This window comes from Scardinius erythrophthalmus (assembly GCF_964197995.2).
Source record: "Scardinius erythrophthalmus genome assembly, chromosome: 3".
Classification (NCBI taxonomy): Eukaryota; Metazoa; Chordata; class Actinopteri; order Cypriniformes; family Leuciscidae; genus Scardinius; species Scardinius erythrophthalmus.
This window is the reverse complement of record NC_138223.1, coordinates 25,765,332-25,782,489: the sequence shown is the minus strand read 5'-3', so window position 1 is coordinate 25,782,489 and position 17,158 is coordinate 25,765,332. Positions and strand designations below refer to the sequence as shown.

The 17,158-nt window shown below is 35.3% G+C and overlaps 1 protein-coding gene across 2 annotated transcripts; it reads right to left on the bottom strand.

The window, feature by feature from the left end:
- Window positions 1–1,495: 1,495 nt before the first annotated feature.
- On the bottom strand, window positions 1,496–16,700 carry as3mt (arsenite methyltransferase). Of its 2 annotated transcripts, none has more exons than XM_081362306.1 (11): window positions 16,575–16,664; window positions 16,319–16,355; window positions 15,711–15,838; window positions 13,738–13,888; window positions 12,074–12,210; window positions 11,698–11,767; window positions 11,397–11,478; window positions 11,124–11,255; window positions 10,267–10,409; window positions 9,243–9,374; window positions 1,496–2,004 (listed from the first exon to the last, which is right to left on the bottom strand). In XM_081362306.1, the coding sequence occupies exons 1-11, from the start codon at window positions 16,598–16,600 to the stop codon at window positions 1,900–1,902; spliced, it is 1,143 nt and encodes a 380-aa protein (XP_081218432.1). In that variant the 5' UTR covers window positions 16,601–16,664; the 3' UTR covers window positions 1,496–1,899. The 2 variants fall into 2 exon arrangements, with proteins under 2 accessions (XP_081218432.1, XP_081218433.1); XM_081362307.1 differs by lacking the exon at window positions 1,496–2,004 and adding an exon at window positions 2,323–3,080 and having other exon boundaries at window positions 16,575–16,700.
- Window positions 16,701–17,158: the final 458 nt, after the last annotated feature.

Here is a 17,158-nt window from a genome sequence, read left to right as displayed (position 1 = left end):
ACAGCCTTTTTGAATAATGCCGAGATACACTCAGGAAATGTAATAAATACCTAAACAAGATTTTAGAGAGTTTCTTCAACAGTAGACTTTATGGGCAGCCTGCCCTATAGGGACAACCTGTGGACTGATATCACACTCACTAGATTGTTTAATTTACAGTCTATTTACAATGTCCAACAGTAATTTGGCATCACAAGAGAATTATGTCTTAATAATTTTACAAAAGGAAAATTAAGTTAAATTGTGTCAGATAGTGCTGAAATGACAGTGGTGGGAATTACATTTTAAACGTTTTAAAAAAATAAATGACATATCTTAAAGTACCCTAAATTAAATTGCCTGAGCCTGAAATGATACACAATAAAATAAATCTAAAACAGATATTTGCCTTGGTTTTTCTTAGATCATCTCAAAAAAACATCTTCACTTTTTCCTCCTAAGTAACCAGTAGGCCTATACTTGGGAGGAATACAAAATATAGGCCTATATATTTTATACAAAATAAAAAACAAATGTTTACTAAATTGTTGGTTGTGCTGGAAATCATGCCACAGTGAGGAACAGCATCATTTGTTTAACATCAAATGAAATTGTTGTTATGAAAGTATTACCATCTCCTATATTTTAGGGGGTTATTTCCTTTTAAAAAAAGTAAATAAATAAAAAATAAATAGAAAAGTGTAGACAGGAAAGTATGGGTAAGAGGGGAAGTGGGGTCCCAGGTTGGGCTCTCGGAGACCCATATATCCGGAACGTGTGCACAGCTGCACCACAGATCTTACAATAATTCATATCTTTATGTTGGATTGAAAGTTTGTGTCTGGGACAAGGGTGAAACAATAACATCTACACAAAAATCATTTGAAGAGAAGCAAAAAGATGTGGCAGAAAAAAAGTTCTCACATTTGAAGAAACACCACAATGCAGACATTTTGAACAGCGATTCGGTCCATGTCATCCTAAAGAACATTAACAAAGCTGTACATTTATTGTGATTACTCAAAAACGTATAATAGGTAACTATTTACCTTATATAGATAAGACAGGGATTAGAGGGATCTTAAGAAATGCAAGAGGTGCAAAACCTATGAAAGGATGTAAAAATAATCATGGACTCAGATCTCCGTACAGTGTGCATTTCATCATTATCAGGGCCAGAGATCAATCCAGACCAAAGGAGAGTTGATTGAGTATGAACTATTTCACAATCCTAAAAAATCTTCACAGGTGGTGAAACTTTACATATTCAGTAAATTAGAGAGAATTTTGAAAACTATGTTGGAAAAACGTTTTAATCTACAATGGAATTCTGTACAAGATTCCTTAAGTTTCTATAACCTCAAATTCGCAGCAAAGGGTTGATGTGTCCCCCCTTCTCACCTGAAAATCCTGCTGTGAAATGTTAAGGGATAGGGGCTAGATTTGAATTAAATAGAGGTGATTTTCATTTGAGAGGCCATGAATATTCTCCAGCTGATAGAAATAGCCAGGCAGTCAGCTCAAACATTTTTATTACAGCAGTGGAAGTGATTTTATTACAGAAGTTCAATAAACCATGAGTTTTCAGTTAGATTATGTCTGGCAATACAATAAAGATACAGTAAAGATTAAATCTGGCAGGTGAATGCTTAAGATTATGCAACTATATAGACTTGTGTGATGTACACGATATTGCTATACATTAATCGTTATGATTAAAAATGCATGCAAAACATTACACTATACTGATCGTTGTCCTCGTTTTTTGTTACCTTTTCACAAATTATGAGTTAAATATTAAATATTATATTATGTATTTTTTTTTTTTTTTTTTTTTTTTACAAAATTACAGTTAAAAATTACAACCAATAATTTGTTCTTTTCAAATCATAAACAAGCAAAACTGATTTTAAATAAGATTCAGTTGCAGCATGATGCCTGGCCTGGACAGCACCCCCCAGTGGAAGCAGTTACACTCGCACTGGCCAACTGCTGGACCAGTTCAAAGGGATTCATTGACACTGCCTGAAGAGAGAGGAACATTCTCAGTGGTTGGAAGTACAGTATTTGCATCAATCATTATGTATAGCTATTTGGTTCCAAAGTACTCAATGACACAGATGGAAAAGTTCAGAGAAAAATGATGTGTAAAATGTGTTTTAAAAACTAGGCAATATATACCTCTTCAGGTTTACTTGAAAATATATAACAAAATCACATTTGGGGGGCTATAGAGCATCAAAAACTCTTGGTCTAAAACAACAGGAACAGCACCAATATGGGTGCAACACTTCCTTATTACACTTTCAAATCAGACAAAACCAACACTAAAACAAAATAGAGCTAATACACAAAAATGCTGCCTTTAATGTTTAAGTACAATCAACTTGTATGTTTAAGTAATTTCAACTTAAATTGCATTAAACTCACTTAAAAACAATGAGATGAATCTTGCATTACTTAGTAAAATTGCTTAACTTATTTTGATGTGTCAAAGCAAGTGTAAAAAACATTCCCATTACTTATTGATCTTTTTTTTTTTTTTTTTTTTAACAGTGGGCAAAGAACATACCCATGCCTTATTACAATGTAAATCTTGTTTTGGTTTACAATATTAAAAAAACATTTGAATTATACAGCACTTATGACATATATCTCTGATATTTGCCAATGAGATTATATTTTAGGCTTTCTGTGTGTAAGTAAAAATCCACTGGAGCATGGCAGGAACCTTTTTATCTCTTTAGAGGTTTAAGAAACTTTTAGATCTTTTAATGAATGAAACCAAAACAATGGTCAAACATACATTTAGTTAAATGTTCAAATCTGGATTTCTAAGAATGGAGTAAATCTGATCCAGGCACCAACAGTGATCATTAAACTGCCTGGAGGATGACCACCTCGCGTGTTGTTGTAAGTCGATTCTGGTCCTTTTTTGTGTTTGCAAAGACCGAATCACCACCAGCACTGATAAGACGGCATTCTTTGTTTGGAAGGGCGGACATTCCTCTGTGTTCAAGGCTTTGTGGTACAGATGGGTGACCTTGTGTATAGAGCAACTGAAAGTCCAGAAATACTCACGGCAAAAGATGTTTTCTTTTCTTAAGGGTGAAAAGAAGTTTGAATTACTTTTCAGCATTATACTGTTAGCAAATATTCGAAGCCACCCACACTGCTGAGAGCACGGTTTGGAAGAATATGTGTTGCTCGCTTTCCTCTCAATAACAAAAACATGCGGCAAAAATGACAGCGGTGAGAATACAGCAGATAAGAAAGCATCTGATCATAGCGAAGTACATATGTTTGCACCAGCTCTGCAATTTGGCACTTTATACAATAGATTTCTTTAAAGCGTCATGAAACCCTAAACCAAATTTTCTGAGATTTGAACAGAGGTATGTGTGTTGAACATCATTGAAGACAATGTTAGCATCTGTTAGATTTTTTAAGTTTTAGCTTTGATGACTCATCGGTGTCTCATAATTATACATGAGATTGAGTTTTCTTATCCAATGAGAATACACTTCCTCTTAATTATTCATGACACCACGTGGATCTTTCCAACGGCAGACATGTCAAACTGTGATATCGCGTAGTAGATGAGAGTGGCAATCATGATGGGACGCAAGTGTTTGTTTTCGTGGTGTAAAAGTTCCAGTGCATCTTTCCCCGCAATGCTGCCAGGGCTAGACTCTGGCTGCGGGCGGTTGGTTGGTTGTAACCACGGACACATCTAAACTATGTGTGTGTAGCAAGCATTTTTTTCGAGAGAGCTTTGAGAACTGGAGAATGGTGGACTTCGGCCTTGTTCACCTATGCAGGTTGCGTCTTGCGAATGATGCGGTACCAAGTCCCGAGGACTTTTCTATCCCTTCAGAGGTGTGTGTGTGTGTCTAAAATGTAACCCTAACCGTTTTACTTGCCTTTTGTTAAATAAGCACTCATTATTAAAGGAGAACTCCGGTCAATTTTAACATTGAGCTCATTTTTTTGTAAATTTGGAGTGCTGTCAATACAGAGAACAACGACAAAAATCGGTGTTGCCTACACCGTGTTATCCTCTTTTTAAAATTTGCACCCTGTTGACTTCAATGGGGCAAGTTTTAAACCTGCTTTTAGCCTCTTAACATCCTTGATGTGTCATTACAAGTGCACAGCTAAAGTGAGTGATTCCTTCAGAGTGAACACGGTGAATCTGACTGCAGTAGATGTGAAAGATATGAATAAAAATGATGTGTATTCAGTAGTGGTGGGCCGTTATCGGCGTTAACGCGAGACTCTTATCGCGCGATAAAAAAATATCGCCGTTAATCTATTCCCCAAGTTGGGTCGGGAGATGGCTCTACTACACAAGCTATGATGACGCAATCTACCCGCGGCCGCGAGGTAAACCCGGCTGCAACGCATATTCGTCATCATCTTAAGTAAACACGGCTGAAAGTGAAAGCTGCAACATCCATTATTTGGACTTGGTTCGGATTTAAGCCGTCCGACAAACAGCAGCAAACTATCCGAGTGTGTGGGGTAACGGTTCGGTAAGTTAACACACGACTAATCAGTTCTACCACCTCAAATTCAAAACGAAACATGATATCACTGAATACCAGTGCGCGCGTACTATTCTCATTCCAATATATCTTAGTGGTGTAACGTTAACACATAATCTCTGTCTACGCCCGATTTTAAGAATCGTTGTTGTGTTTCTTTTTAACTGAAAAGACATCAGTTAGACAGTATTATAACTTTAAATTTGGGGTTTCATAAGCTCAAAACTATAATAAACATTAGACCTACTTAAGATCTCTGCAGCTAGTGTACTTAAATTTTATTTATCTGCAAAATTATGTTGTATACTTACAGTTTTGCACAATATATGTTCTCAAAACTACATATACCCTTTAAAAAAAAAATTTAGCAGTTGTTTAGCAGGGTCTGTGTAACCTGTTCTGAAATGGTTTTATTAGCCTATAATATACTGTATATCGTTATCGCAAGAGGCTGCAATATATATCACAATATAGATTTTAGGCCATATTGCCCATCCCTAATTGATAGCCTATAGTAGTTGATAATAACATAGGCCTATGTTGCCTACGGACGGTAACAGTACAGAAGTAACCTTTTACAGTCTATGAGTAGAACAGCTTTCTCAAGCAGTTTGTGATGCATTTTGGAAACAGGAGATGAGCCCCTGGTCTAATGCGCCACCTGGCTTGAGAAACCCGTTCTCAAAGACTTAGCCTACTTTTATAGTCATTATTTGGGTAGCACACATATTCTGAATGCCTTCGGCAGAATTCAAATGAGCCATTTTAATCTAGATTAATCTAGATTAAAAAAATTAATCTATGCCCACCTCTAGTATTCAGCCAGCGCACATACCTGTATTTACACCCTGTTTTCGGTCGAAGTCCATAGTAATCGATTGTCGAGTTCACGCGCGTGATCATAGGTAACTAAACCTATGCGTGTGAACTCGACAATCGATTACTATGGGCTTCGACCAAAAACAGGAAGAAAATACCGGTATGTGCGCTGGCTGAGATTGGGAATTACAGATCTCCAAATTCAACCCTGTCACATGGTGTCCCCCAGGGTTCTGTTCTCGGCCCCCTGCTCTTCACAATCTACATCCTTCCCCTTGGCCAGATAATACAACACTATGGTCTCAATTTTCATTGCTATGCTGACGACACACAGATTTACATTCACACCAAACCCGCCAATATACTATCATTATCCAATCTGGTTCATTGCTTAAACGCCATAAACAACTGGATGACTAAAAATTTTCTCAAACTCAATCAAGAAAAGACAGAGGCTATTCTTATTTCCACACCCAACATTCTTAAGAAACTTGAAAATCTGCAGGTATCTATTCCTGGTTATTTCACTACAACAAATTCTGAAATTCGAAATCTAGGAGTAATATTTGATCCGACCCTCTCTTTTGAGTCACACATTAAAAATATCACCAGAGTATCTTTCTTCCATCTCAAAAGCATCTCCAAACTCCGCCCCTCCCTCAATTCATCTGCAGCAGAAACACTAATACATGCATTTATAACGTCAAGGCTAGACTACTGCAATGCCTTACTCTACGGCATCCCGGAAAAAACCCTCAATAGGTTGCAGCATGTTCAAAATTCTGCTGCAAGACTACTCACCCGCACACGGCCCTGGGATCACATTACCCCTATCCTTCAGCAATTACACTGGCTTCCTGTCCACTATCGCATACACTACAAAAACCTTCTACTTGTCTATAAATCCCTACATAATCTAGCCCCATCTTACCTATCTGATCTTCTCACCCCATACACGACCTCACGCACCCTTCGTTCTACTGATACATGCCTCTTATACGTCCCCACATCTCGCCTCCGCACCATGGGCGACAGGGCGTTCAGCGTGGTAGGCCCCAAACTGTGGAATGCTCTGCCACTTGAGTTGCGCCAATGCACAGGTTTATCCACTTTTAAAACTAAATTAAAAACCCATCTTTTTAGCCTAGCTTTCCTGCAGTCCCATAATTTGACTTGATTGATCTGATTTTACACCTTGTGCGCAGTGTATTTCTATGTCTTGTGTGTGCATGATAACATTTTAAACCCTGTATGTTCTTTATGTTTATGTCTTTATATTTCCTTGTCTCTGCCTATCCAAACTGTACAGTGTCCTTGGGTACCTTGAAAGGCGCTTTTCCAAATAAAATGTATTATTATTATTAAATAACATCATTTTTATTCACATCTTTCACATCTACTGCAGTCAGATTCACCCGTGATCACTCTGAAGGAATCACTCACATTAGCTGTGCACTTGTAATGAATGTGTGGATGTTAAGAGGCTAAAAGCAGGTTTAAAACTTGCCCCATTGAAGTCAACAGGGTGCAAATTTTAAAAAGAGGATAACACGGTGTAGGCAACACCGATTTTTGTCACTGTTCTCTGTATTGACAGCACTCCAAATTTACAAAAAAATTAGCTCAACGTTAAAATTGACCGAAGTTCTCCTTTAAAATGTAGATATTTCGATAATACCTCAATTGTACGGAACGTATGCTTAATTCGTGCAAATTTCTATGTCAATGTCCATCTTTATTATGGGGGTTCAGGGGGCGTGTAGAACTAGGCTATGTAAGGAACGTTTTTTTTTTTTTTTTTTTTACCGGAAAATTAATTATTTTCAAATACATGCATTTATAGTGTGTATATAAACAAATATATATTTTATAATGACATTATAACTCTACATGTACATTAATATGTTTTAAATACAATTACGATTGCTGTAGGCTAATATATGTAGCAGGGCATTCAGTTACTTTTGAAAGGACAAAAATAAGGTGTCACTGTATTTCATTAGACTTTAACTTTGCCAGCTATAAAAAAATCTAGCATTTCCTCATGTTTTACCACTGATTTTTAGTGACAGTCGATATGCACGGGCCACTGGCCGATGACAGTTATCCCCACCTCTCCTCTCCCCTCTCTCCTGCCATGCCATAACACACCCACTCCCATCCCTTCTTCTCACAGCCATCCACGCCCATTTAAGTTGCATTTTTCACAAAAAGATTGTGAGCTAGACTTGAGCTGAAAGAGGGGGGTTTCATGACCCTTTAAAGCAAGTAGCTTTACTCTATTAAACACGAAAAAAAATGTGTCTGTAACATTTGCAGCAGATTTTCATGTCAAATAAGACAAACCCTCAGCACACACCTACCAATGGGCTTTATGCACAGCTGCACTACTTCCTGAACTTCAGCCAGCTCTTTGTTTCCTGTCTGCCATTATTGGACAAACTGATTAATCCAGGTGTGCCTGACCTAAGTAACAATAATCAGACACACCTGGATTAATCAGTTTGTCCAATAATGGCAGACAGGAAACAAAGAGCTGGCTGAAGTTCAGGAAGTAGTGCAGCTGCGCATAAAGCCCATTATGTAATCGCCACAGCCGTTTGTAGTTTGAAGGCGTTTACCAGCTGGAGCAAACTTTCCTGGAAAGTTCGCTTTGGCCTGATTTTGTTTGAAATTATGTCACACCAGTTTGTTCTTCGATTTTGGGTGACAGAGGCAGGCTAAATACACATTAATTGCGCAGATATTAACAAATAAATACATAACATTCAATAAAAATAAACATGAATAAGACTTTTTCTTATTAAAGATAAGACTTATTAAAGATTTATTTTTATCGATTGCAAAAAAATAACTAGATTAATCACACATTTTTTTTCTGTGATTACTCACGATGAATCGCCATTAAAAAAACGAATGTTTTTAATATATTTTATAATGTAATAATTTCACATTTAATCTCCAAATTAATGTAGAAACAACAAAGACAGTATATTTCAAATATTTGTCTAAAATGTAGGAAATATACAGAAATTGAATAAAGTTATTAAACAATCCTTATTAAAGTTTCAAAAGTTCTTTAGTCAAGAGCAGTGAGTGTTTTTCTCTGTTCCCTTTGTTCTTTGATTAACTTTACTGACAGAAAGCTTCATTGGCTGCTGTCCCTTTAAGAGCAGCCGCTGCTGACAGAGATGCGGATCTCACACGCGCCTCATTCTCTCACAACTCTTTACGTTCATTTAAGACTTTATTTAACTCATTTAAGAGTGCTCAGTCCGCTCAGTCTGCTCCATACTCGACAAAATGGACATTTTGGCACAATTGCGTGTTAGTGTTCGATCAACTTCAAGCCGAAAGAGAACTCGATTCTGCCGCTCAATTTGTCTTTGCTCGAATGGTTTAAAAGCATTTGCAAGAATAAGAGCGCATCATATAATGTAACGCCATCCAAAGGATGACAGAAAAAAAACGGATGCTGCGTTAATTGCGTCTTAAATTAAAAGAGTCTTCTCTTCCCATTTCTACCAGTGACGCTTATTCAACTTCCCGCGTCGATCTGCACACGTCAACAATGCTACTGAGTTGCAGGTTGTGCTCACAAATGGGTTGAAATTTGTATGATGTGTTGATTGCGCGAGTAGGATGGGTTTCATACCTGGGCAACCTTGGAATAATATATTGATGTGATTATTCATATAACGACGTTTGGGCATACAAATTACGGGGGTTTCACGGGAGAAATGACAAAACGGGAGGGGGGCGGGAGATGGGTGTGAAATACGGGAGACTCCCGAGGAAAACACGAGTGTTGACAGGTATGGGTGTGATATACTATAAGTGCATTGCTGATAAATGGAGACCAAGAAAATGAGGCATGGTAGGAAATGAGTCAATTACCTTGGGTTTGTCCCAGCATCCTCCAGAGCTGGAGGTGTTCACCTCCTGAGGCTGAAATGTGAATTCTTCAGCAAATCTGGAGTTACTCAAGAGGCTGGCCACATCACCATCCACCTCCATCACTTTATCAACCTAGACAAAGACCCAGAATTGTCTTGATTATGATTGTTCACAAAATACAAGTCTTTCAAAGTTTAAGATCAGTAAAAAGTTAGTTTTTTAAGAAGCAGCTTATGCTCAGTACGGCAGATACAAAATTCAGTAGAACTGTAATATTGTGAAATATTATTACTATTTAAAATAACTTTTCTATTTTAATCTATTTTAAAATGTAACTTATTCCTGCTTCAGTGTCACATGATCCTTCAGAAATCCTTATAATATGCTGATTTGCTGCTCAGGAAAACATTTATTCTTATTAATGTTGAAAAAATGCTGCTTAATATTTTTGTGCAAACTGTGCTTTTACTTTATTTCAGAATTCTCTTTAGAATAGAAAGTTCAAAAGAACAGGGTTAATTTTACATATATTTATTTTTGCAATATTATAAATGCCTTTACTGCCACTTTTGTGTTTAATTATTCAATTAATCATTGCTGAATAGTCATTAAATTCATCCTTGCTGCATAACCATTCATTTCTTTGAAAAAAAATTATACTGAACTGAAACTTTTGAACGGTAAAATGTCAAGGTTTTTATGCAACACATTTAACTTAATAATGACATGTGTAGCATTTATATGCATGTCATTTTCATATATTATTACCATATGACCAACAAAGTAAAATCTAGGAATATAAGAAATAGATAAGATTTTTTTTAAGCTCACACTGACTTACATGACACTTATTTTAAAAACAACTAATCAATGGATGTAACTATGACATTACTGTTAATTTATTCAAAAATATTAATTATTACTAATGGGACAAATAAGAGAAAGAATGTGCAGGATCTGATATGCGTTATGAGCTCTGGTGAATAAGTAGTTCGATTCTGATGAACTGGATGTAACTACATACCTTAAAGGTAAACTGGGCATCAAACTCGAAGCTTTCCTCCACACCTGTAATGTCTCCATTGTACATGACCAGACAGGACCTCTTCTCTGAACCTTTTGGTAACTTGAAGAGCCGGTATGTGGCAGACACAAATTTGTAGTCACCTAAACAAATTTTACAATTCAAAATGAAACTATAATATCTTAACATTTAATAAATGTGACAAAGATGATAAATGTTTAACTTTATGCAAATGCAGAATGACTTAATGTAATGACTACCAATGGGAGACGAGATCAGATGATCAGCAAGATGGAAATCGCTATTTTTTTCTCTGAGCGTGTGTGTGTGTGTGTGTAACCAGATAGCCACTTGTGCTCTCTGAGCTGATAGATGGTTGCAAAGGCAAAGAGAACAAGTTTATTCTCATCTTTGTTATGATGCATTATGCACTAGCAATATATAAACAACTTTTTTCCTCCAACATGTTCAGCATTACTACAAATCATCCAAAATGTTAAATGCATCAGTTATATATATGAAGCTCGGCTTCCCCTATAATGTAAAAAAAAATAATGGTCAAATATGTACTATTGTGTTAACATTTTACTGACTAAAAATGCTTTAGAAAACGTTCATCTCAAAGACGAGTTCGTTCAGAATCAGTTACATATAGCAGGTCGGCTGACTTGATTTCCTTCTCATACATTCACGTAGAGTCACAGTGCATGTCCCTGTTGAAGCCCAACGTCCATTGACTTCAATGGGGCTTCTTTCTTTGAACAGTTTGTTCAGTGCTTCGATATATATATATACTTTATATTTAATTTTATTTATTTTATAACAAGGTGGCACATTTCACCATTTTAATGTCTCACCAAGAAGTTTCTCTAGTTCCTTGTTGCCCACAGTGATGATACTAGCAGTAACCAGTCTAGGTTTGCAGAACCCAACCTCTTCAGCCAGTCGTATCAGGTCTTCCCACCACAATGCTCCACTCAGGCACTCACCTGATCAACATATGCAAATAAGCCTATATCAGTGTCAGGTTTTTTTTGTTATGTTTAACACAGTAGCACAACTAAAGTTAAACTATACCTTGTAACAATTAGAAAGAAAATAGGCTAATTAGGATCAGTGTCTTTTCTTACCCCATAACACGCTGTTGGCCTTGAGGTCTTCTGGGATTCTAGCATCACTATAAACATCACTAAAGTACAATTCCCCTCCATCCTAAAAACAAAGAAAATTAAAATCCTTTTTGTTTGTTAAAGAGCTAAATATACAAAAATGTCCAATGTTATTTCAAATATTCAAATTAATGCTTCGTATAACTGTTATAAATAGTATAGTATCCAAGTGTCAGGGATGGGGGAAAAATATAACTGAAAAATTAAATAATTGAATTCTGAAATGACTCAAATCACTGGTGCGAGTATGAAATAGAGTTACCTTTAGTACACGGTAAGCCTCCCTCAGGACACTGGTTTTATCTGGGGACAGGTTCACCACACAGTTTGATCTTTTGAAAGAAAAGAATGAAAACCGCCAATTAATTGGCTGTTTATGCAAGCTAGTAGTGGAAACTGAACAGACTGAAGCCTGTTGAAGAGAATAGTCTCACGTCAGAAAAGAAAACTTTTTTCTTCATGTTAAAGTCACTATGAAATCTAAAATGACATATCTGTTTGTTTTAGTATTTATTATGAATCTCTTTTTTTAATTCATGTGCCACTCAGATGTACTCCACAATAGGGATGAAAATACAACCGCAACTTCCATTTTATGGTGACTTTAAGGCAACTATTTTGAAACTTTGAAAGCTTACATGATGATATCATATGATTTCTCCTCTAGACCTGCTTCAGCCAAGGCCTCAATGTAACCACAAACAAAATTCACATTTGGCTTTTTGTAACCAAATCTTTTCATGTGGTAGTCAACGTACTTCTGGGCCACCTCAAGCTGCAAAAAAAAAAAAAAGTGTAGTTCACATTACACACATTACACATAGTTTTTTTTTAATTAAGACAGTCACTCCGTTTCACAGACAAGGCTTAAGCTACTCCCAGGCTAAAATGCATGTTTGAGCTGTTTTAACTGAAAGCAACTTGCACTGACATATCTTAAAGTCACCCTGTAGTCAATAATTGTATCCCTTAAAACTCATCTTTGATTACCAAAATGACATTTAAATGATTTTTCCTTGAAAAAAAAAAAATTATTCATGCCTTAAAGTAGCTTGAATGTAACTCTACACACTTGCCTCATTTAATATATGTGTTCTATGAATATACAAATTAGCCCCGCCTCCACTCACTCACACCAGCTCAGAGATTCACTTGTTGTCGATCACATGTTGACTCGTTAACAAGGTAGTTTGTGATGTCAGAAACAGTTTTTGACAGTCTTTGGTTCACCGCAGTTTTAAGAAGAAAATGCTCAGCAATGGTGTTGACTTATAAATTTGCACATGGTTTGTCTTAAAGCATATTAAAAACACCACATACTGTAGACATATAAACAACATTAAAAGCATGATTTTCACCACAGGGGGACTTTAAAATATGTCAATGCCATTGTTTTGTCTCAAGATGCACACCAGTTATGTTTTTTTCTAAGGCATGTTTATAAAAGCTACTTAAATGTCCTAATTAAACTAAGGCCTAATCCTGGCTTAATCTAAACCCTGTCTGTGAAACCGGACCTTTATCTATTAAAATAATTCAACACTATTAAGGCCCGTTCACACATAAAACTAATAAGTGATTAGTTAATGATGAACTAATCATTTACAAAACATTCATAAATGATTCATTTATGAAACGCATAGTCATGTTTTGTAAATGATTAGTTAATCATTAACTAATCAATTGTAAATGACTTATAACTGAATCTACAAAACATACATAAAATAATGAACATACTACTTATTAATCATTTATGAACGCATAGTCATGTTTCATAAATGATTAGTTAATCATTTACTAATCACTTGTAAATGACTTGTAACAGAATTTACAAAACATACATAAAATGTTAGCATATCACTTGCTAATCATTTATGAATGTTTTGTAAATGATTAGTTCATCATTAACTAACCACTTATAAATTACTTACAACTGAACATTATTATAAAGTGTTACCAATGCTCGAGCTCTTGAAATTAAAGCAGGGTGGATTCTGTCAGTGTTTTTGACATTGACTTCCTCTATCGTTACCGTTCCTCTGTGCCATTGTCATTATAGTTGTGGTGTGGACTCTGCAATGCTTTTACTCATTTATGCTTTTAGTTAGAATGATTAGAAAACTATATCTTTATCATTATAGTTATCGTCCTTTAATCTCATAATTGGTTTGGAGAAGACTAAAAAAGGTTTTGTTTTTTAAACTGAAAGGAACTGAAACAAGCACAAAATTACGTATTTACTAACTGTGCACATTATCATTCAAAACCCTGTAACCCTAATCTGCAGTTTCAAGGAATTGACCTGATCTTCAGTCATGTCGATGCCTGTGACATGTCCCTTCTCTCCTACGAGCTGGCTGAGCATGTAGCAATCCCGTCCACTCCCACAGCCGAGATCAAGAACCCTGAAGCCCTCCAGACATTCAGGGACCACCAGACCACAGCCATAATACCTGAGGGGACAGAAACAAGTTATACTGCCACCAAGGGCTAAGCATTGAAACATGGTGAAAGGCTAGATATAAAAATGCAAAAAAAAATGCAAAAAAAAAAAAAACTCAGAAGTATCCTCAGAATAAAGTAGTATAACTGTTATAAGACAATGTATAAGCAGTCAAATACATTTTTTTTTTTTTAATATGTTACAATTATTTACTTGTATTAAGTGTCCCTATTAAGACCACTTAAATAATTTTTCATATATCTGTTTTTTATTAATATGGCAACAGGCTTCCAATAAAGTAGGTATTCATTAAAAATAAATTAAAATGCTTTATTTAATAGCAAACATTCAAAATCTGGAAGATGCTTATAATGTACAATTACCTTTCCAGTGATCAATAGGTGTAATAATATATACAGTCTACTACCATTTAAAAGTTTGAGGGGTGGGGTTCATTTTAAAGAAATTACTACTTTTATTAAGAATGTTTTAAATAAAATCAAAAGTGACTGTAAAGACAAATGTTACAAAAGATTTCCATTTCAAATAAATGCCGTTCTTTAGAATTTTCTAATCATCCAAAAATCCTGAAAGAAAGGTATCATCGTTTGCATTTAACCTTTCAACATTGATTACATGAAGACATGTTACATGTTAAGACATGATGATTTATGATGGATCATGTGACATCCTTGCCCATACCTAGAGATTGGCATGGGGTACTTTCCATAAGATCATCTTTCAATGCAAATCAAACTAGCTTTTAGGCTAACTGAAATAAAATCATGCCAATCTCTAGGTATGGTGAAGGCTATGTGATGATTTGGGGCTATTTTAATTCCAAAGGCCAAGGGAACTTTATCAGGATGCATAGTATCCTAAAAAAATAAATAAAAAAAAAATACTTAAAAAAAAAAATCTGCCTGCCTCTATGGGAATTTAACATAGGGGTGTCCAAACTTATGCACCATGTATTTTAAGGAAGAACATTTATTTATTTACGATACATTATTCATTCACAAAGAAAATTGGTGTCCTTAAAGGTTGGATTTTTCCTAATTTTTTAAATTAAGGCATTAAGTTCAATTTCCAAAAGATCATTTTTTATTCCTCTTTTTAGTCAACTTTAGTATGGGTGTATTCACTTATGCATTGCACTGTATATTTTATATATATATATATATATATATATATATATATATATATATTTTTTTTTTTTTTTTTTTTTTTTTTTATACAGCGGGGGAAATAAGTATTGAACACGTCATCATTTTTCTCAGTAAATATATTTCCAAAGGTGCTATTGACATGAAATTTTCACCAGATGTTGGTAACAACTTAAGTAAGCCATACATACAAAGAAACAAACTTAAAAATAAGTTCAGAAATTAAGTTATGTGTAATAATGTGAAATGACACAGGGAAAAATAATAAATAAATATATTTACAGAGAAAAATGATGACGTGTTCAATACTTATTTCTCCCGCTGTGTGTGTATATATATATATATATATATGAAGAGTTCAAATGCAAAAGCCTCTAAGTGTCATCTGAAATTTTCTTCTAGAATGATCATTTTTATCATGTTCGTATATTTAAGGTCAGTAATTTCACTTAAATGACAATTAATAGGTTGATCGTACAAATAAATAGTTAAAAAAATCATATATTGTGATTTCCGTTTTTTTTTTTTTTTAGATTATGTCTCTCACAGTGGACATGCTGATGACAATTTCAGACCCCTCCATGATTTCCAAGTGGAAGAACTTGCAAAATAGCAGGGTGTTCAGCCTGTATTGCATCAACACAACATTTATCATGTAAACCTCACTTTGCAACGACATCTGGATGGATCCCAGCTATCGCTTTTTTCACATATGCAGGGACAGACTTGGCAGACGGCACACAGGCATTGCTTTTCAGGTCAGATGTCTTCTTCAGTGTCTTTCCATAATACTCCTGTATTAATGGTGAGTAGGTGTCAGTTGGCCGCGATGTGAGATGCAAAATATATACACCCATACATACACACACACATACACATACATACACACACACACACACACATATATACATACACACACACACACACACACACACACACATACACATACACATACACATATATATATATATATATATATATTTCAGACTTCGGTCCTAGTGAGCCACAGTCCTGCAGGGCTTTTCTCAACCCTCATCAAACACACCTGAGCAAGATAATCAAGGTCTAAAGGGCTTTTATCAGAGTTGGAGAAAAACTGCAGGATTGTGGCTCACCAGGACGTACGTTCGCCTCCCCTGGTACACACACACACACACACACACACACACACACACACACACACATAAGTTACAGTACATTTTTTAATATTTCTATTTTGTTTAACAGCCCTTTAAAGTCAACAACAGAGTTTTGACGTTTGGAGAAATACATACCTTCACCTCATTGTAGACACTTGTAACAGCCTTGTTACTGTGAACAATAATAAGAAACTTTACTGAGACTAATTTACTTTGTTAAAGAATATGTTGTGCTTATGCTACAGCTAAACTGGACGACTCGCAAAGACTTTATGTCGCTATAATATCTATTTTGTTATTGTTATTACAAAATGAAAGCTCATACTTTGCCAGCTTGAATGATACTGCAAATCACAAGTAAAATATTCGAGTAACCTAACAAAAAACGTACCTGGCTGCTGTAGGTGCGTCTGCCATGATTATATGCGAAAATGTGTTTTGGTCTTTCTAGGTTTCGGTAGTTTGAGAGGTTCAGCCAATCAGTGAGCAGTATGCTGTAGCCACCAGTCTTAAAGGGACTTTGGTCATGCAGCAGGAGAGTTATGAACGACTGTCATGATGACGATGCAGTGCCCGAGTAAATTATTATGTGATTAAGAAGACCGATGGTTTTATTTACACTAAAGTCGATATTAACCCGGTATTAACCCTAATAGGGCTATACAAAAAAAAAAAAAAAAAAACACATGAGAAAATTCATTTATTACTATTTTCCATCTTATTAGGACATTTTATTATTATTATTATTATTATTATTATTATTATTATTATTTATGTTTGTATCCCCCAGGATACGTTGTGTTACATTTTGGCCAACTTTTTAAACAATTTAATTCCCTCATAACTTAAACTAAACATTCTTTATAAAATGTTGAACAATAAGTATAATGCTTATTTATCAATATATTAGCCTACTGTATAATTTGCAAATGTCTAGGGCCTATAAATTATCCACTACGACCAAAACTTTGCTGA